The sequence below is a fragment of the Podarcis raffonei genome, chromosome 4, assembly GCF_027172205.1.
Source record: "Podarcis raffonei isolate rPodRaf1 chromosome 4, rPodRaf1.pri, whole genome shotgun sequence".
NCBI classification, from domain to species: domain Eukaryota; kingdom Metazoa; phylum Chordata; class Lepidosauria; order Squamata; family Lacertidae; genus Podarcis; species Podarcis raffonei.
Window position 1 is genome coordinate 40,211,072 of NC_070605.1, and position 20,737 is coordinate 40,231,808.

The 20,737-nt window shown below is 41.7% G+C and overlaps 1 protein-coding gene across 5 annotated transcripts in view; it reads left to right on the forward strand.

Annotated features, from left to right (window-relative positions):
* EPHA3 (EPH receptor A3) overlaps positions 1 to 20,737 on the forward strand; it is a 201,079-nt gene that overhangs the window by 16,694 nt on the left and 163,648 nt on the right. For 4 of the 5 annotated variants that reach the window (XM_053386347.1, XM_053386346.1, XM_053386344.1 and 1 more), the window contains exon 2: positions 5,262 to 5,326. In XM_053386347.1, the coding sequence (XP_053242322.1) occupies positions 5,262 to 5,326 (65 nt within the window). Of the gene's footprint in view, positions 1 to 5,261; positions 5,327 to 10,805; positions 10,830 to 20,737 lie in introns of those variants that run through there. The other variant, XM_053386345.1, reaches the window with a different exon arrangement.

Genomic DNA, 20,737 nt, shown 5'->3' on the forward strand with positions numbered 1-20,737 from the left:
CATGTAATTATTTTATTCATGTTTTACTTCTTCCTGAACCTAGGGTCTACAAAGTCATACTCACAAAGTCCCACGAAAGACAATCATGTATATCACCAGAATCATCTGTAGAACCTTTATATGCTCTGGCAATGAAGCAGCGAGGGGCAGAAACATCAGCTTCAGAGAGGGGGAGATTGTCATTCTGAAATCAACACAAGGAAGGGTTAAACACCCTATTCCTATGCCCTGTTTGTTTGTGTGTGTTGTGTTGTGGTTTTTGTTTTGTGCAAAATCCATAAAGCATTTTCACATGTTGCCTTGTGTTCTCTTGCTTGCTTCTTGGAAGTGCACTGCACAAACATTTCAGTGGGTTATTTTTGTTTTTATATACACTGAATATGCATTTTTGTACACATTACTTGGCTGGAGAACTATAAAATTTGGAGAAGTCTGAACTCCGAAGGATGGCTTTGTTTTGGTTTTCTTGCTGTTTTTCAAAAGTGTGGATTAGATAGGTTCATCTTTAAATACAAACTGAATCAAATTCCTCTCCCATCCCTAAATCCAATTCCCATCGTCCTTAACCACTGGTTATGCTAGGTGGAGTTGGTGGTACTCTGCATTGACTAGCCCTGGGCTAGCCTCTTTTTACATTCTGTTACTGCAGTTCTACAAAGCTCTCTGAAGTTATTCCCAGTTCACTCAAGGTAACACCCAGTGTAGTGGGAAAAGAGATTTGCTCATGCAATGGAACACCCCTTTCTTTTCCTTTTCCCTATAGCCTCTGTGCACCCTGGAATTTACTCTGGAGGGTTGGGGAACAGATGTTGGATGCACCCCGAGACTATAGGGAGAGGAAAGGAAGTGGAAGTCAGGTATTCAAGTAGAAATCTGTTGTGCCATTGGGTGCGAATCATTGGATGTCAGCCTTAGTAAGTACCACTCAGAAATGGCTGTAGATTTCCAGTCAGCTATCAGTGGCAAAACTCCTTTGCTTACTGGTTAGCAATCCCCAACAGCAGAGCTCTTGTTTATACTGTGCGTTAGACGTAAATGCCATAAATAGCTTAAACAGGTTTTCAGCCATGTGTGCTGTGCTACTATTTCCAGTTCCAAAATGAGACTCATCCTTATAAACATGGAATCAACCTGGACGGAGGTAGCTCATTATGGGTTCTCCTAAATTGTGAAGTTGGCTACTGCAGAGCCCGCAGTAGCCATGCTGGAAGCAGAGCTCTTAGGAAAGAACATGTTAATAATAGGCGATGTTGTTGCTGGTATGGTGCAATGGGCCATAAATAGTCATGGCGTGCTGTGCTGTGGGCAAACCGATTATATTGTAAAATGGGAAGAAAGCCACGTTATTTTCATTCCTGGGATTTGTAAATCATGCAGCCCAATCCCACGCATGTTTTTATTCAGAATTAAGCCCCACTGATTTCCCAGGGACTTGCTCTCATGTAAGTACATGGGGCTGCAGTTTTATTCCTTTGTGTGGGACTCTCTTGTGAACCTCTTGAGTCCTGTGCTTGAACTTTGGCCGTTACGTTCTGCTGCATTATTCCTGCATCAAGTGAGCCTATCCGTTTTAATTTTTGATCCGTTGTTTTCACCCAACAGACAAGTTAAAAAGCACTAACATGGGTTTTCAGTAGAAATGCCACTCGTTAGAAGATTCAACAAAACCTGAATCTAGCAATCCTGCCATCTTCTTGGAAAGTTTTTAAATCACTATGTTTTATATTTATGCCAGTAGATACAGCTTGCATTTTGCAAGTGTATGGCTGTTGCTGGAGATCTATTTTCAAACTTCTTCAGTATTCATGCTTCTCTTGAAATTTGCACATCTGATGTTTTAGCCTTCTGTCTGGTGTGGAAATACCTTAACTGTTTGAGGGTGCATTTTGAGCAAGAGATTTAAAACTTTCGCTGTTTCAGATGTTTCTGTTAACTGAGCAATCCTATACCCATTTACCTAGGAATAAGCACCTTTGACCTCAGTGGAACTTCTGAATCGTTATGTATAAAGTTACACTGTCAGTGTTCTACAGGTTTTCAAAGTTCAGTTTTCAGGGACTATTCTAAAAATTGGTGTATGTAATGATCATTTTTTAAAGCTGGCTGGACAAATTTTGAAGGGGAATTTGCTCTATCATTATAGCCCAGTATTGTGAAAACTAATGAAAACATTTATTATTATTATTAGTTATTTATACCACATCTTCTTCCCTGACAGGGATTCAAGGCAGCTTACAGATAAAATAAGAATAGCTAAAAATATGTGGGAGGGGGAGGGACAATAATTAAAAGAACAATTGAACAATAATAGAATCAAAACTGTTTTTATATATGTGTACATACATAGCATATCCATTAAAAACATACAGATAATTACTGTAATCCAAATAACCAAATTATAATTATGAATTTTATATAATTATTTCCTTGTTAGAGATGTTGAATTTTTGCAGATTCCCATCATGACTTTTTCCATGTAATGAAAACAATCAAAGTTATCAAAATATTTAATTACATGGGTCAATAGCCTTTCTGTAATATGTCATTTGTAATTTCTCCCAACCCAGTATTAATTGCTTATAAAAATGTTTGTTTAGCCAACAAATACTTAAGCTACATCATTTTCTAGTTAATCCATTGTTGTCGTTAAACTTTGTGAGAAGGCGAATAGCCTTTTCCTCGGATCTCTAATGCGATGGATCATGTTGTGACACTGTGTCCATTTATATCCATCATTTGCTCTTATGTGCCTTTGAAGACTCCACTGAGGTTGGGGCAGGGGAAAGGTAATCTAATTGTACTGCTGAGATGCTTGTGTGTTAAGTTTTATGGAAGGTGATAGGAATGGAATGCTCAGATTCCTTGACACAAACGCAAGGCGTAGCTCATGGGAATGTTTTTATGGAGCAAAACATTTCGATTCTGAAATGTTACTGGGGGAGATTAATTAACTGAGCTGCTATTTAATGAATAAGAGAGAAAGAGAGAATTTGGTCCTTTTGCTCAAGTCATCTTTTTATTGTATTTTTTCCCCCAGTAGTGAAAAACCTTTCCCACCTCCTAAGAATATCAAAGCTAACTATAGAATAATTTAAATACACAGACTCTCTTTTAAAAGGCACACGACTCCGATCAGGTCAACGCAGCTTCCTCCTTAACATAGCAGGTATAAGTGGGCAGTAAAAGTTCTGTTCCTTTTCTTTTGAGAAAACAAACACAGTTTATTTATTTATTTAAAGGGTTTCTAACCCTTGAAACCTACCTTGAGAGTCTTTGAAAGCGTTCCTCCCCCCCACACACATCAGAAGGTCTCAACTGAAAACTGACCGTCATACAAATCAGAATATATTTAACATTTTCACCTTCTTTTAGTTTAGGGCTTTAGCATCTTCCAGTTATGTTGCATTTGTTCGTTGTGTTTTTAAAAACTGAAAGAAAGATAAAGAAATAAAATATTAATTTTCAAAACTATGTAGCATTAAAGGAAATCCCATTTTTAATTTGACATTCATTAACTGGTAGTTTAGGATAGAACTTTTTTTAAACTAACAATTCAACTGCTGTAGAAGGAGATATGTCTTTCAGATTATACTCGCTGTGCCAAAAGAAAAATATATATACCCAGGAAACCCCCAAATCTTGGCACCAAGTCTTGAATATTAGATGAGAATCTTAAAGCCTTGTGTTACAAGATGCAGTATTCTTATTTATATATTAAGAATTCTTTTTTATTTGTGCCAATCTGGAAACTATCATAATAATCTGCCCCCTGCTACTGTAATATTGATGCAGTTAACGCTACTTTCTGTTGAAAAATGAACAGGCACTTTATGGAATCATGTGATCATTCAACAGCAATCAGATCAATATGTTTATTGTGAGAAAGAGCAGACCCATTGTGGGGGGCAGGGTTGGGGGGCACTGTCAAAAGGTAGATTTTACTGATCTGTTTTCAACATCAATTTCAGAGTTTCAAAATGTACTTAATTGAATTTGCAATTTACATTTCAAACATGCATCAAAATGCCAGATCTGGTCTTTGCTGCCGGTAGATTAGAAGCCTGTTTAAAAAGCTCGAGGTTATCTGGGAAGAGAAAAGTCATGTTTAAAAACGATGCTTGAAGTTTTAGTTTTAAAACAATTCATATATCGCCTAGCAGTTCAAGGAAAGTGTAATGAATTGGCTAGAAAAGGCAAAGCCCAGAATCAGATCTAATTACTATACAAATCACTTTACATTTGCAAAATGTCAGCTTCCTTTTAAACAACAATCTCAATATTGTTGCACCTTTCAGTTCTGTATTTTTAATTTTGTGCTCGCTGAGTCAAGTTTCAGACATTTGACATGGAGAGAGAAAAAAGAAATCTGGAGGGTATAAAGGTGTTAATAACTGTTTTATTTTAGACTCCTGCTATCATTAATGTGGAGATGGATTCATTGCTTTGTTTTGTTTATTGCATTAACTTTTGCTTCAAAAGCTCTGCTTTTTCTGTATCTCTGAAAGTTTTAACCCAAGCAAACCAGTTCCTTTGTGAGAGGGAGCTACTTGGGGACCAGGAGTGGAGGAATGTATTTTGCTTCAAGATATGCTTTGCTTCCAGCTCCCATAAGTGTTTGCTAGCATACACAAATGATTGGAATGATGGAAGTTATAGTCCAGCAACATCTGGAGGACCACAGATTCTCCAGCCCTGTTGCAGAAGGATCAGTTTGCTTGAAGGACTGCCTTACGTCATCCAGTGCTATTTTTCTAGAAAAAGAGGTGCTGGAACTCACCATGAACGCCTGCCTTGTTCTCTTATAATGGCCATGGCGCCCACCTGAGAGGTGCCAGAACTGAGTTCAGGAGAGTTCTGACTGAAAAAAAAGCCCTGCGTATGCCCACTCAATTACCTCACTCTGTGGAACACACTTTTACAATTGCCTCATATTGTTCGTTCTGCGCTTTCAAGGAATTGATCCTTCAATATCGCAGCACCTAGACTTTGGAACTCCTTTCCAACTGATGGCAGGCACCGAACTGATTCTGGTACCAGCTAAAATTTGACATGAGTGTTAATATATGGTTTTATTTTATAAATTCTGCTGGTTTTATTCTGGGGGGGGGGAATAGGATAACTTGTAACATTTGATTTTATTGGCCATTTTAATGTGTATTTTACGTCAACCTTTCAGAGGTTTGAATGATTAATTCTGATTTTTTCAAAATCGAGCAGAGGTAAACAAGCTCATTCTTCCTCATTTTGTCTTCTTTTTGCAGTTAATCTGCTGGATTCGAAAGCAATTCAAGGAGAGCTGGGCTGGATCTCGTATCCATCACATGGGGTGAGTTGATGAGTGCAATGGAGCTGCTTAACCATTTTATTTGTCATCAGAGAACACCAGACCAGAGAGAAGACTCACAAGCTGTAGTTTGTGCTATTTAGCTTCTGCTTAAAAATGCAATCCACTTCTTAAGACAGAGGTGGGGGGGCCTGTTCAGGTCCAGGGTTACATTTCCTCATGGGGGACCTTCTGGGGGTTGTACACCACAGGCAAAAATGGGTGACTCAATGGATGTGACTGTTACCTTTGTACACGAGGCCACATTCTAGCCAGACAAAACTCAGAGGTTTCTACTCACACATCTTTCAATCCAGGCAAGTAAGAGACCTCACAGTTCAAGGACACAATCCAGTCAGGCAAAAGCCCATGAGGAGCAGAGACTATGAAGAGTCTGACTTGGGGTCTGGTTATTGCCTAGGGCAGGGATAGTCAACCTTTTTATTCCTAGTGCCCACTAATGCATCTTTCTTGATGGTAACATTTTTGAGCACTCTGGCCTTCACCTTTCGATTAAGTCACACCTTCTCAAAGAGTATCCAATGTGGGGTACCTTACAATATTACAGAAGCCTACTTTAGCTAGGGGACGCGGGTGGCGCTGTGGGTAAAACCTCAGCGCCTAGGACTTGCCGATCGCATGGTCGGCGGTTCGAATCCCCGCGGCGGGGTGCGCTCCCGTTGCTCGGTCCCAGCGCCTGCCAACCTAGCAGTTCGAAAGCACCCCCAGGTGCAAGTAGATAAATAGGGGCCGCTTACTGGCGGGAAGGTAAACGGCGTTTCCGTGTGCTGCGCTGGCTCGCCAGAGCAGCTTCGTCACGCTGGCCACGTGACCCGGAAGTGTCTCCGGACAGCGCTGGCCCCTGGCCTCTTAAGTGAGATGGGCACACAACCCCAGAGTCTGTCAAGACTGGCCCGTATGGGCAGGGGTACCTTTACCTTTTACCTTACCGCCCACCTAGAATCCTAAAATGGCCACTAGTGGGCGGTAGGGACCAGGTTCACAACCCCTGGTCTAGGGAGAGCCTGGAAAGCCAGACTGCAAGATCTAGATAGACAAATTTGGCACCTGGGTTTGAGCTTCCCCAGCCTGTCTTAAAACATGAACATTTAGGTATATATACATGTGTATACACACACAGAGAGAGAGAGAGAGAGAGTTTGCATTTAAAATATGAACAATGCACCTTTCTGGACTATCAACACTTTACATAAATGGTTACTGTAGCTTTTGTTTGGCAATTGTCTACAGGATATGTATTTAAAAACCAACCAACCACTGTGTACTTCCACATTTGATACTGAAATTACTGTGTGGAAGTTTATAGGGTTTTCATGGGGTGGGGGACATTGGAGGCAGGCTATGATCCATGAGTTGGAAAAGTGGAGATCACAGGACCCATCATGGACCATGGTCTTCCTCTGATGTTCACACGTTCAAAGTATGTGGGAAGCTATTCTATACGCCTGGATAGCTCAGTTGGTTAGAACATGGTTAGAGCGTGCCATAGTTGCACATTCAGTCCCAGTATGGGACAGCTGCATATTCCTGCATTGCAGGGGGTTGTACTAGATGATTCTCAGGGTCCCGTCCAACTCTACAATTCTTTCATTCTTTGATGCTATGTGTACTGTTGCTCTATGAACATACCATTCTTCCACCTGTTGAGGGTCACTAAATGGGCAAGTGGCCTTCCTTGCGTGGAAAGTCTCTGTCCATAGAAAGGCTGTATGGGATTTAGCTCAGTGGTAAAGCTATGCGTACAGGGGGTCTCTAATTCAATGCCTGATGTCTCCAGATGGGGCTGGGAGACAACCCTGTCGTACAACCTGTAGAGTGGCTGCCAGTCAGTGTAAGCAGTACTGAGCTATATAGTACTATGGGCTGATTTGGTAGAAGGCAGATTCCTGTGTGCATTCATTTATTTAATCTGATACATTTATATGCTGCTGAATCATTAGCATTTCTAAGTGGTGTATGTAAAAACAGGTCATGCAGAAAATGAAATGATAAAGCAATGAGCCATAAAACTAAATGCTGCCTTAAAGTGTTTGCTGGAACAAGAGCACCTTAGTCAAGTGCCTGAAGTTCAGCAAAGAGGGTGTGTGTCTAATCTTAGCTGGGATGGGTTTCCACAGGCTTGGGCCAGCTACAGGGAATGCACGGCTTTGAGCTGTATGTTGGCATGTATGCAGAACGCCTTCCCACTTGCTTAGAATTGCTGATAAAGTTGCTGGCAGGGCAACACGGGGGCCTACAACTTCCTCTGTGTCTTGCCTGAGTCCCCTTCCACCAACAGCACACCTCAAAGCAGCAAGAATAGCTTTAAACGCCAATCAAATTGCTGTAGTCTGGAAGGTGTACTATGATGCCCTTACCTGTAAGAAATAGCCACAGATCTATTCCCAGAAATTGCCTTGTGAATGGTTGCTGCTAACCATAATCCCATGTAGTAGGGTAGGAGAGCTGGGGGGGGGGAGCACATCTGGCAACCAATGTTCCCCTTTGGTTTCATGGGTAGACGAATCTAAAAAGCCCGGGACACAGTTTTTACGACCCTCAAGCAGCTATGGTGGCTCATTTATCAGAAGGAATGTATTTAGCGTGAACTGAAAGTGTATGCTCAATTCTGACCAAACTAAGCCTCCTGATGTATGTTTTGCTCTAGGAGGCTTAGTTTGGTCAGGATTTGGTCAGAGAGATTTCGTCACTTCTAGAGTTAATGCTAAATACATTCCTTCTGGTAAATGAGCCACCATAGCCACTAGAGGGCTATGAAAAATTGTGCCATGGACTTTTTAGACCAGGGGTCAGCAAACTTTTTCAGCAGGGGGCCAGTCCACTGTCCCTCAGACCTTGTGGGGGGCCGGACTATATTTTTTGGGGGGAAATCAACGAATTCCTATGCCCCACAAATAACCCAGAGATGCATTTTAAATAAAAGGACACATTCTATTCATGTAAAAACACGCTGATTCCTGGACCGTCCGCAGGCTGGATTTAGTAGGCGATTGGGCCAGATCTGGCCATACTTTGCCTACCCATGTTTTAGACTCCTTTACCCATGTACTATCTGAAACAAAAGGGGCACATTTGTTTGCAACGGTGAAATATATTGGGATTATTTTCAGCTTGCCTGACCCCACTAATGGTCTGTCAGTTGTGTTGCAGGGGGTAACAGCCAAAAAACAGAGAAGAAGGTAGGAGAGCCAGGAATCAACTTGACCACCAAAGGTTCCTGGTTCAGTTTCTGGTATCTCCAGTTAAAGGGACCAGGGAGCAAGTGACTAGAAAGATCTCTGCTTGAGCCACTGGAAAGCCCTTTGTGGAGGATAAGTCAGTCAATGAGTGCTAGCCATGATGGCTATATAATGCCTCCATGTTCAGAGATGACATGGTCTGAAAACCAGTTGCTGTGGAGCACAGGGGTATCCTGCTTATGGGCTTCTCACAGTGATCTGGGTGGCACTCTGAGAAACAGGATGCTGACTTCATATTCTGATTTAGCAGGACTTTTATTATGTCCCCCCCCTTTTCTAGGTGGGCCATCCGGTACCAATTCGAATCATAGCACAGGCTGCACATGACGTTTGTCTATTTTTGCTGCTGCTGCTTTTTTACTTTGTGCAATAGCTGCACAAATGCAGCAATTCAGCTCCAGTAAAAATTAATAGGTAATAGATTCGGAACATACCAAAAACAGTTCCCCTCTTTGCAACTCAAAATGAATGTGAGGAATGAGCTTGTGACCACAAGTTATGGTGAAGGCCACTGGCTTAGAGATGAGCTTAGAAGAGGATATACAGATTCAGGGACAAGGCATCTGTCAGTGGAACGTCCCTGTTGAAAAGTAGCATATCCGATGTCGGGGACAGATGATGTGGGGACGGGCAGTTGTTTATAAGCATCCTAGAGACATTTGTCTGGCCGCTTGATGGTCTGCTGCAAAGAGGGAAGTTCTTAACGCTAACTAGATTGTAGAACATGCTATTTCCAGAAGGTTAGTTGTCTCTGGTGTGATTAAGCTTTGCAGTGTTCCTATGTGGTAATTGGCAGCAAGCATCTCTCTTCGGGGAACTGAAAGCTGATTGAAACATTCAGCAGGGTTTGTAATGCAATTCCCCACAAGACTGTGCCACTTCAGAGTGCACTTGGGGGAGATCACTTCTTTTAAAGTGCAACAGAGCAAAATTTCCCTGTATGTGCTTTTCTAGTATGTCACGTAAATTATCTAGGTGTTCGTTGGCATGAGGATCCGTTCAAGCAAGTGATCCTGTGCAGGTTTTCTGAGGCACAACAATAGTTCGATAACACTTTTCACCCCTGATCATTGTAATTTAGGGAGCAATCCTCAACACTGGAAGCTGGCATAAATTATGCTAGTTTAAATGAAGCCTGCATAAAGAATGCCAGTTCTATAGCTTAGGCTCTGGGAAGGGGAAATGCCACCTGAGTCAACATTGGGTCAGAGTGGAAAGAAGCCACTGAAACTCAGAGATCCAGCTCAGCTGGCAACTCCCTAGGAACAGTGGCCACCTATTGACATGCATGGGAAAGATCGTAGGTGCCTTTATCAGGTGTGTACAAACACATGTCATGTGGCACGCAACTTACAGCACGGGAATGCAAAGCAATGGGATGGAGTGCGTATGGTGCCCACAGTAATGCTCGCCATGGCAGCCAATCAGCATGCCGAGCACAGCACATGCCCCAGGCATGCCCACTACGTCCCTTGCCAATCATGCAGCCAATTGCAGTGAGGACTAGTGGTTACAGGAGCATCCCCAACCTACATCTCCTGGTGTCCAGTTTCCCTACAAAACAATTCCACCTCACATAGCACTAGAGGCTATGGCAAGAGTTAATTGTGGCAGTCAGCTGACATATCTGCATTACAGGTTGGGTTCAGCAGTCACTTATTCTTCCCAAAGAACACTTGTTCTATATGGGGAAAGGAGAATACAGGGTACCCGGTACAAGATTCTTTTGGGGAAGCCATGACAGTGCAGAATGGTTACATGTTTGAGTGTAGATATGTGATATGAGAGGAAGGGTCAGTTTGGATAGGGGACAGGTGCCTGTGAGACAGAGGCCACAACTCTCATCCCCTACCCCTATTCTTTATTAATTTCAAAAGTGAACGGGGCAAGAGATCAGTTTATGGTCCTGGTCAGAATTGTCTCATAAAACTCACCTCCTACATTTTTCCAGCTCATCTCTTTTCTTGGATAGCATCTGACTGAGTATTGGTGTTATTTTGCAGGAGTCTAAGCTTTGCTGTTTTGACTCCTCTCTTGTTCCACTCTCCTGCTCTGCTGGACTCCCTTGTTGAGCTTCTCTTGCCTCAAAACGCCTAAAGCAGCAAGAGGCAAAGCAGCTGGCACAGGCTCGAAGCAGAGTATCGTGAGTGTTGTAAGAAACAGACGTGTCACATTAACCCATTAAAAAGACTCCTGTTGTCTCACGCAGCAGTTTGGTTAGACTCTGGAAGCCTGGGATGGTTTGGGTAAGTTTGATCTGTGCATGCTGTTCCTATCGACAGATTCTAATTTCTTTGGGGAACGGAGCTAAGAATAAATGTCTGGACCATACTGATTCTGTTATGGGATAATGAACTGTGTGTTTATACTGAGTTTGTTGCATCGAGGGAGGGAAAGAGGGAACAAATAGTCTGCTCTTATTGAATTTAATAGCAAAACACCCATGTTTTCATGAAGCAAAGCTGATCTGAGGGGGTGTAGTCTGGGTCTGAGTGAGCAATCTGACATTTTCAGGCACAATCATAGACTAGTGCTTGTTCTTCCACACTTGCATTCTTAAATAATTATTCAGCAGAGCGGAGAACCAAAAACGAGGGAGGCGGGAAAGGCAATATTTTCACAGTGGCTTTACATCTACTATATTAATTAAAACTCTGAGGGGATCTACATCTGTCTGAAACCCAGCTTAAAATATGAACTTAAACTTCAGAGGGAAAGCATTATAATAAAGATGTCACATCATATTGAAACATTGCTAATGGTGCTAAGGTGATTTACAAGCTAAAGTTAATAGAGCTACACTCAAAGCTGCATCTCGCAAATGAGGGTGTTGGTATGAAGCCAGCCAAGTTCCAAGACACAGCAATATATTCCCATCACAACCCATAAGTGCCAATATTGCTGAGGTTGGTTACTTTAGTAAATATAAAAGGGCTGCTTTTTCTCCTCCCCCTTAGTAGGCACCCCATGAAAATTTGATGTGTTGATTTTATTTTAGGTGTATACAAGGGGTTAATTCCAGAGTGGGGAAGACAGGTTTTGTTTGGCTTCTGCAGTGTTCTTTCGATGTTTTCCTTATGATTATCTGATCTGATTTGCAGCTATACAGAAATCCTGAATATTCATTTTGTGATTTACCTTCACTTGCGCTCTACTTGATAGCTGTCTGATGTCAGCGTTTTTTAACCCTGGATTTATCATCACCTTCAAAGAATGCCATAGTCTCATTCTCTCCTCCCCCCCAACCATCCCACACATTCATAACATTAGCGTTTGTAACACAATGATCATCTGGTCAAGCTCATTCAAGTCTGCTGGGAGTTCAGGCTCCTCCAGAAAGCAGAGCAACAGAACTATTAAAGAGTGCAATAGCTACATTTACTTGTACTTGATTGCAAAGTCCACAGAGATAATATTCTGCAACAACACCTGCATTTGTGCAATTTTCATGCTGTCAATCAATCAAAATTTGTGAAAGGGTCTGGGAAATGAGAGCCACTTAGTCGTTGCTGAGCATATTATTGATATGCTGATTAAGCATAACGCAACTGATTATTAACCGCAATTCACATAAATTGCAGCAGTACAGATGTGGAATGGTGGGGGAATCAAGTCTCTTCAATCAATAATACAGATCTGAGCACACCCATACAGGATAGGGGAAAAAACCCACTAGAGTGGAAACTACAACCTATGTGAAAAGTTGCCTTGTTTCCAGGATGCACCAGGGCTCCATATGCATTTCAAGGGAGACCAGCTAACCTCCTCTATTGAAGTGAATGGGGAAGCCAGATGCACATCAGTTCCACAAGAGCTCTGTGTCTATAGTAGAGCATATAGAGTTTTAGTTTGGGTACACAGCATTTTAATTTTGTTTTCGCAAGGATCATCACCCTTAGGCCAGGCCTGAACTTCCCATAGCTTCCATTTAATAACAGAAGCAGGTTGGAAAAGGATGCATCTGAATGATATGTACAAATGACTGGTGGCTTTAACCCTGAGGATGCTTTACAAAATGAGGCCAGTAATTGATTAGGCTAGCTTTGAATTGCCGGCGCTAGATACTGTGAGTATGCCAACTGAAACACAGATATGAGTGCGGTTCTGCAAGACTGTATATCCATGTGCATATGAACTGTCTAGTGGGATTCTGAGTTTTGCTCTGATCCTGCGGATGAGCAGACAAGCCAAGTCAATCGTCACTGCACCAAAGAAAGCAACAAATGAGCCTTTTGAACTTCTGCCTCCAGTCTATCTTCCATATGACACATCCCCTTTTGGAGATCTGGAGTCCCTTGAAGGCCATCTTTTTGGCTGGAGAACAGGCGCTTCTCCTGTGCTTCACTGTCTCTCACCTGGTATACCACCTGTGCTATTGAACTGGCAAGGTAGTATGGGAGGACACTCAGCTCCTTGGGTGCAGAGGAAAGGCATCTGTGATGGTCCTCCCTACCAGGTTCAGGTCAGGGGTCCCATGATGCCTAGTATCAGGTTCAGAGCTAGAAACTCAGTCCACCTCCTCAGCTGATATCCTCTGATGATGTCCCATTTACTGCTTGACTCCAGGGTCGTAACAATGCCATTGGTCCCACACAACACAAACTCCCCCCCGCCATCTCTCAGTATAAGTGGGAATGTATCTATTCTTGTAGTTGCATGGCCTGTCTTGTATTTTGTGATGGCTCAGTTGGTAGAGCATGAGACTCTTAATCTCAGGGCTGTGGGTTTGAGCTCCACATTGATCGAAAGATTCCTGCAAAAGATTTATACGATCTGAAAAGAAAACAGTTTATACATCTTTTGAGATGCTTTTGTAAAAATAATGTGATGTATATCTCATTATGAGAAGCCCAGAATTCCTCTGAAACACCCTCCTTTGGCTTCTGATTTGTCCGAAGCTGTTTCACACCCCTAGTGCGTCTACACAGCTGCACACAAGCACAAACTAAGCAATGTATTGTAGTTAAGCGTAGCAAAAATGAAATGCAAGTTGCCACATATCTGTCCTTAAGCCTGTGATCCTTTACTCCCAGGTAAGTAGGGTAAAGATCATTTCCTTAGTCTTTAAACGTTAAGAAGGTTTCCCCTCTATCTACATCTTTTCTTGCACCTAGTTGTGTTATTTTGCACTCTGTGTATCACTAATAGACCCTGAGATATATAGCCAGAATATTCCTTATGCATACTAAATACTGAGATGTCTTTGGGGTGGGTTTTTTTTTTAGCATTAAAATAAATAAATAATTGGAGTGAATAGATGTGTCTATCTGCTTTCCCATTAAATTGTCTTAAATCCAAGCACTTGAGCTTAACCAAGTTGTGGCTGAAACGAATTACAGTATCTAAAATCTCTTTGATCCCGCTTGGCAATCATATTTCCTTTTCTTGCCAAGAGCTTGTATGGAGTAAAAATGGGGGAACATGTTTATATAAAAGTGAAGTGTTACACATAAGAAAGAAGTACCAAGCCCGCAAGTATAAAATGGGGAATAGCTGGCTGGCTAAAGAGGATGGGGAGGAGTTGCAGTTTTGGAAAACAAACACGCATATGAGGCAGTAACATATTGTGCTAACCAAAATGACATAACCCAAGCATTGATATGATCTCATTTTGAGTTCTGTGCTCCAGGCTGAAGGCCACATGTAAGGAACCGTTTCATAAATGGTAAAAGCTTTCAAGAGGACTGAGGATGAGAAGAGGTACGGAAGGCAAGAGCATTGGAGGGGAAGCTGAAGGATGTGGTCGTGTTTAGGCTACAGACTGAAAGCATTTCCACAGCTCCCCCTTTTTAATGATTGTATCCAAATGAGGAAACATCCCTCCTTCTCTCCTTCTTTCTTTCTCACACCCACAGCCACCCAAACACCACCCTTTATCCGTGTGGTGACGTTTGTATTTCTGGAACCACTAAGAACATAATAATTCCCTTGCTGGATCAGAACCAAGATAAATTCAGTCCAGTATTTAATTTCTGACAGCAGACACATAGGTGTCTGGAAAACTCAAAAGGAGAGTCTTGGGCTTATGTTGATACAGCAGAAACAGTAGCATGTTTCTACCCTGTTCACTGCTTCTTTCATGCCTAGTCTTCTGTTTTCTCCTCTGTGTTGAGTAATTATATTGTATGCCCCTCTGGGCAGAAACCCATATTCTTGGAACACAGCTAAGTGCTATTTAACGATCACAGTGGTGGTCGTTCCTTCTTTTGAAAAAGGCATCTAAGCTCACATGACAAGGCCTTTGTGCTTTGAGTGAAGGTGGCAAGAGTGGATATGGTTTGCAGGTTAGACAGGATTGCCATTTTGTGGATATTTTTTTTAAAAAGAATACATGTTGGTGTTTTGCAGTGCTTACACTTTCAGTTTATTTTAGCATAGTTTTTATATATTTTGTTAGCCATTATGAAACCACAGGATGTGGTCACATCTCTGAGCACTTCAGAATAGTGCAAGAAGCAAAGAATTTAAATTGCTGGTAGGTGGTAAATAGATGTCATCCGTATGGGAAGTTGGTTCAGTGGTGAAGTATGTAAGCTCTCCTGGTTGTGAGATATTATCCTTCCTTGGATGAACATGTAAATGGGCATCCATGAAAAATCACTTTAGGAATTAGGCATGGTCTTAAAGCAAGTCCCTTCCCCATTTTTTTATTTTTTAAAAATATTATTATTATTATTATTTTAAAAAATAAAATGGCAAGCAATCAGGAAAGGACAACAGATTTCCAGATGAGAAGAACTTGTGCATAGGAGGCAGTACTATGAGACCATAAATTGGAATACGTAAAGGTTTGGCAACGGCAACAGTAATTCTCTCGCACCCCAAACATAAAACACTGCAAGGATGAATGAAACAGTTATGCAGCCGCTACTGATATTGCTGTGCACCCATTCCAAGGAAGTGCTCCAATGTTTTGTTTCATTGTGGTCCACTGTAGCCAAACCGGTCCTCAATGAAAGATTCTCCCCATGCATTTTTTCATGAGCTGCACCAAGTGCAATGCAACCCACTGAAATTTCTGGTCTAAGGGACTGCACGCATAACAATGGAGTCTGCAAAACACAACTCAACCCCTCCTCCTGTAAGCCTGCTTTTTGAAAATGGCAACTATAAATTCAACCAGATTGTGATATTTGTACCTAGTTTGGTTTTTAAATTGATAATAACTCAAAGTAACGTAGTATAAAATATCAGTTTTGTTCCAATGTAAACCACTCTTCCTCTAGTAATCATTGCCCTCTTTTCATATTTTGAATTTTTGCCCCCTGCCTGCCCCCCGCCCGTCCCAGTTTATGGCAGCACTCTTTCAGACATTTGCAGTTCTGCTGTTTAAAATAATTAAAGCCACTACCAACCTAAGAAGTGCAGTTAAGAACATAGCAAGTACGCTGCCATTTCACATTTGAGGGGAGGGGGGTAGCACTGAAAGACCATCTTATTTAATTACATATATAATCAATCATTCTGCCATTTGCAAAATAACTTGTTGCAGATTGCGTATCATTTTTCTGTGGTTTTCAGCAATGTACTTTTCAGCTCCCATTCTGAGGCCTAAATAAAGATTTTATTTAGAACTTGTACTACGTATGTTTCAGCTTCCCATTTTCCCTTTTAACTTCGATGGTTAGAAACAGTATCATTTCCCTTGTGGGTAGGCATTTTATTTCTGTCAGTCTCTCAGTATAAATGCAGACCATTTGTGGAAAGTTATCAGAGATGAGATCACATTGGAAGTTCCCTCCCTCCCAGCCACCCCTCCACCGAATTCTCTAAAGAAAAGCTTGACTGTCATGTCTGAGTTTCCCACTGTTCTCTTATGCTGAATTTATTTACATAAAATAACATGGAACAAAATGGTGATGCTTGCCTGAAAATCGTGGTTGAATAGCATCTTGAATGCAAATATCACCCACTTTTATTATATAGTATTTATGAGTCCGGAGGCCTTCACAGAAAGTGCATAATATAACACATATGAACAACTGGCTCTAAATTTCTACTTTTCTAAACTTTGCACCATCTGACACTCCTCTGACTCTACTTTTTAGAGCAAATGGAGCTCCAAAAATAACTGAAGAGATTAGTTTTGAGGTTGCCCTGATAGGTTTAATCCGAAAGGGTTTCATACATTACTTTAAATGAGTGTACAGTTTGTATACATGTGTACACAAATTTGTTGAGAAGTAAAAATCAGCAAGTCCATATGTTCACTTGTAGAGACAGCCTGTGCCTGTGTTTGGTGTAACCCGTGAACAACTCTGAAATGTTTTTTACATCTTTGAGATGCTAAAGAAAGCTTTTATTGTGAAAGGTTCTCATTTATTAAGGACTGGTGTTGCTTACCTTCTTAGAGTAGGAAATGCTCCTGACTAGCTTTTGGAAGAAGACTCCAATGCTTTAGTGTGCGAGACCAGGAGGATGTTTAGTTTTGCAAAAGTGAGATGGACCACTCAGCTCCTGTACCTTCCAGCACAGTAAATGGACACTCCATCTGCCCTGTGAAGGTTCAGAGGTCTTCTATTGTTTGTGAACTTGGCAGAACAAACAGTACCTCTTTTGCAGAGAGCAAAGACTTTAGTTCAGAACAGTGTTTTGAACTGTGCTTCTGTTCAAGAATCATGTTAAGGCGAGTCAAAAGTATACTAATTAAGGTTATAGGTGCCACCATTACTGTTGATGCCAGAGTAGAGAACACTGTCCACAAAAACATGCTAATCATTCAGTTCCCCCAGGCACCCATGCTTTCAGAAGCCAAAAGAAATGGCTCATTCTTTCTGGTTTTGTGTGCTCATCTCTATGGTTGCTGCTGTGAGTAGATGCACTGATGTGCAGAAAATTTCAACTGCTGTTGCCTAAGGGAACACTTCACAAGGTTTGATGGGGCCATGAAGGGCTGGAGCAGACATCTAGCTACTCTGAGTGCTGCAGCTTTTGAAACGGAAAACCCAGTTGGGAGTTACAGCTGTTCAAATATTTTTAGCAGCAACATATTCCAAAGGGTATGCTGTCTGTCACTGCTGTCCCTTACCTTTGTGGAGATGTGATGGACAGCAACCTTGTGCTTGCTGATTCTGAGACCACTTGCCAACAGAAAAGTGTCTAGGCCTTTTGCAGATCCCAGAATGCAACATTCCAGATTGCTTTGCAAGTATTTGCTTCTGCCATAGTCTATCAATGCAGGGCATTAACTGTGCCATGACCAGTGCTGTTGTTAAGTGAAATGACAGGCACTTAGTTTGAGGTGTCATGGAAAGGTAGTAAAATACTATTGCTGCATTTTTACTTCCCGGAATGGGGAGAGGTGCTTGTGGGATTTTTCTGCCTTAGATGCCAAAATAATTTGGCTTGCTTGAGGGTATTTGATGGACAAGGGGGTATTTGATATTCTGCATCTGGCAGCAAAAAGTCTTATTTCTTGGGCTGTCTTTGGGTCCTGCTTACATAGTAGTCTATTATTATTATTATTATTATTATTATTATTATTATTATTATTATATTTAGCTCAATCCATTTATGAATTGCTTCCTACAAAAGATCTCAAAGAGATTTTACAATGAAAGCTCCAATAATAAATCAATTTCAGATACCCTATTTTTCACTCTATAAGACGCACCAGACCACAAGATGCACCTAGTTTTTGGAGGAGGAAAACAAGAAAAATTATTCTGAATCTCAGAAGCCAGAACAGCAAGAGGGATCGCTGCGCAGTGAAAGCAGCAATCCCTCTTGCTATTCTGGCTTCTGGGATAGCTGCGCAGCCTGCATTGGCTCCATAAGACGCACACACATTTCCCCTTACTTTTTAGGAGGGAAAAAGTGAGTCTTATAGAGCAAAAAATACGGTATTTAAAACAATTTCAGATTCAGTACAGATACAGGCTCAGATACAAAGGCTTGTAGGAAAACGAAGGTGTTCAATAGGCGCTGCAAAGGCAATAGAGATGGCACTAGTCTGATATGCAGTGGGAGCCCAAAAGGTAGGGTCTTTCATAAGTCAAAGCCCATTTTGTATATCACGTGGAATGGGCCTCCTGATGAGATGTTACTCCTCTCGCACAGAGCGCCATCAAACATCCCTGTACTAAGCATGTCTTCAGAAATCTGTCAAAATGAATTCAGTGGACTTAGTTTCTAGTAAGTGCACACTTAGAAGTAAAGACTACAATGAGAAATCAGTGCCAAAGAGAAAGGCAGTTGGGCTGGGCACTTCATAGAGTAAGAATTGCCCCAAATAACTCTGGCGTACTTTTTCAGTTTGCACATCCCACCAGATTTGATCTACCCCTCGCTGGTTCACGTGCCCTGCGACGGTTTCTTTTTATAATTCTGTTTTGTTGTAAAAATTCAAGGAAACCCATAATTAAAGCTGCCCTGCTACAGGGAACACAAGCTGCCAGATTAGGGGTCAATTCTTGCTAATCTCTCCCCCCCACATGAACTGAACAGAACCTTCTAGGAGGAAGCTGCTACCTGGTGTTTCAGGGGGCCTTTGCTGAATGGGGATTATCTGTGAGTAAATATTAGGAAAGATTTGGTCCAAGGCAAAGGATATTGCTGAAGAGATGTATTTTATTCTCCGCTGCCGCCGCGCAGTTTCTATTCTCATCCTGAAGCAAAGTTCTTAACCCGAGGTACTATTTCTGGGTTAGTGGAGTCTGTAACCTGAAGCGTCTGTAACCTGAAGCATCTGTAACCCGAGGTATCACTGTACAGCTTTGAAAGGCTGAGTCTGCCATCTTGATCCAGAATAGAGTTCCGCGGTATCCAAACTTTGACAGAAATCTGCTTGTCCATCTCTGTTGCCATCATGCAAAATTTGCTTATGGTATCTTAAGACTGCTGGCATGAACAAGTCTTTGTCATGCGCTGAAATTAAGCAAGGAGGGCATGAGTCCCTTCTAAGTCAGGGGGGAATTCCACAGGCTTGAGCGCATGGCATTGAATGTATGACTTATGGTAGTTACAAACTGTGCATCTGAGCCATGGGAGAGCACCAACCAAGATTTCCCCAAAGATATCAGTGTTAAGGCAGGACTATAAGGTAAGGTTACCAGACATTCCCATTTCCTTGATTTACAAATCAGTCCCCTGACAAAATCCATTGAAGTTGAAAAGTGTCCCCAGATTCATTGAAAAGAAACCTGATAACCTTACTATAAGGGATCTAGCAATTCTTAGGATATCCTGGACCCAAATTGCTAATGACCTTGTACATTAACACAACATTCTTGAACCTGGCCCAGCAACACACAGGCAGCCAGAAGTGCTGTTGGGAACCAACTTTTTAATTTTGCTTGCAGCTAATTGACAAGAAACAGGGCCTGAGTGGCACTGAAGAGCTTGTGTGTGGAAGCACCCCTTTCTCTCAGTTACTTTCACAACATGCTGAGGATCTATCTGGGAAGAGCACTATTTTCAAGGTCCCCATGGGTGATGTGACATAGAGCGAAAGGGTATCAGAGTGGAGCTCCAAAATAAACCAACGTAAGCTTTCTCTACAGAAAGCTTACTCCTTTATCATATTGCTTCTTAGGGCTGTGGGAGCCAAAGGAGCAATTTATTATGCCAACCTCCACTTTAGCTACAAAGAATAATATTCAACAGCAGTTGAAATGTGCCCTTGAAGGGCCATGGCCAATTATATACACGTAAGAAAACATTTGACAGGTTGCTACACTCTGCATTTACACACACACACACACACACACACACACACTCCAGAATGAGATGAATGCACTAAAAAATTGCTTGCTGTTTTTAATTATGCAAGGCCCTTTGATTAAACAGCACCTTTTCTGAATATGGAAAAAAGATATATTTTTATAGGGCTGGTCAAAACTGGTCAAAAGTTCAGTAATGTAATATTGAAGTGGATCCTTGGTCCTTCTGAATGGTTAGATGGAATTTGATGCCACTGGGGAAAGGCTGACTTTTTTTTCCAGTGTATGCAAAATTTCTGCAGAATTGTGCCTGACATGTTTGGAAGTAGCTTTTTTAAAACCACATGTATTGGAACTGGTAAGGGAAGGTATTTACAAACATTGGTAAAACGTGATTCGGGTGTTTGTTTAGCCTGGTTTAGTAGTTGAGTTAAAGGCATCCCTTTTAATTAATGTAAACAAGTTTGGTATGTCGTCGTAGTGCATTGTGCGTA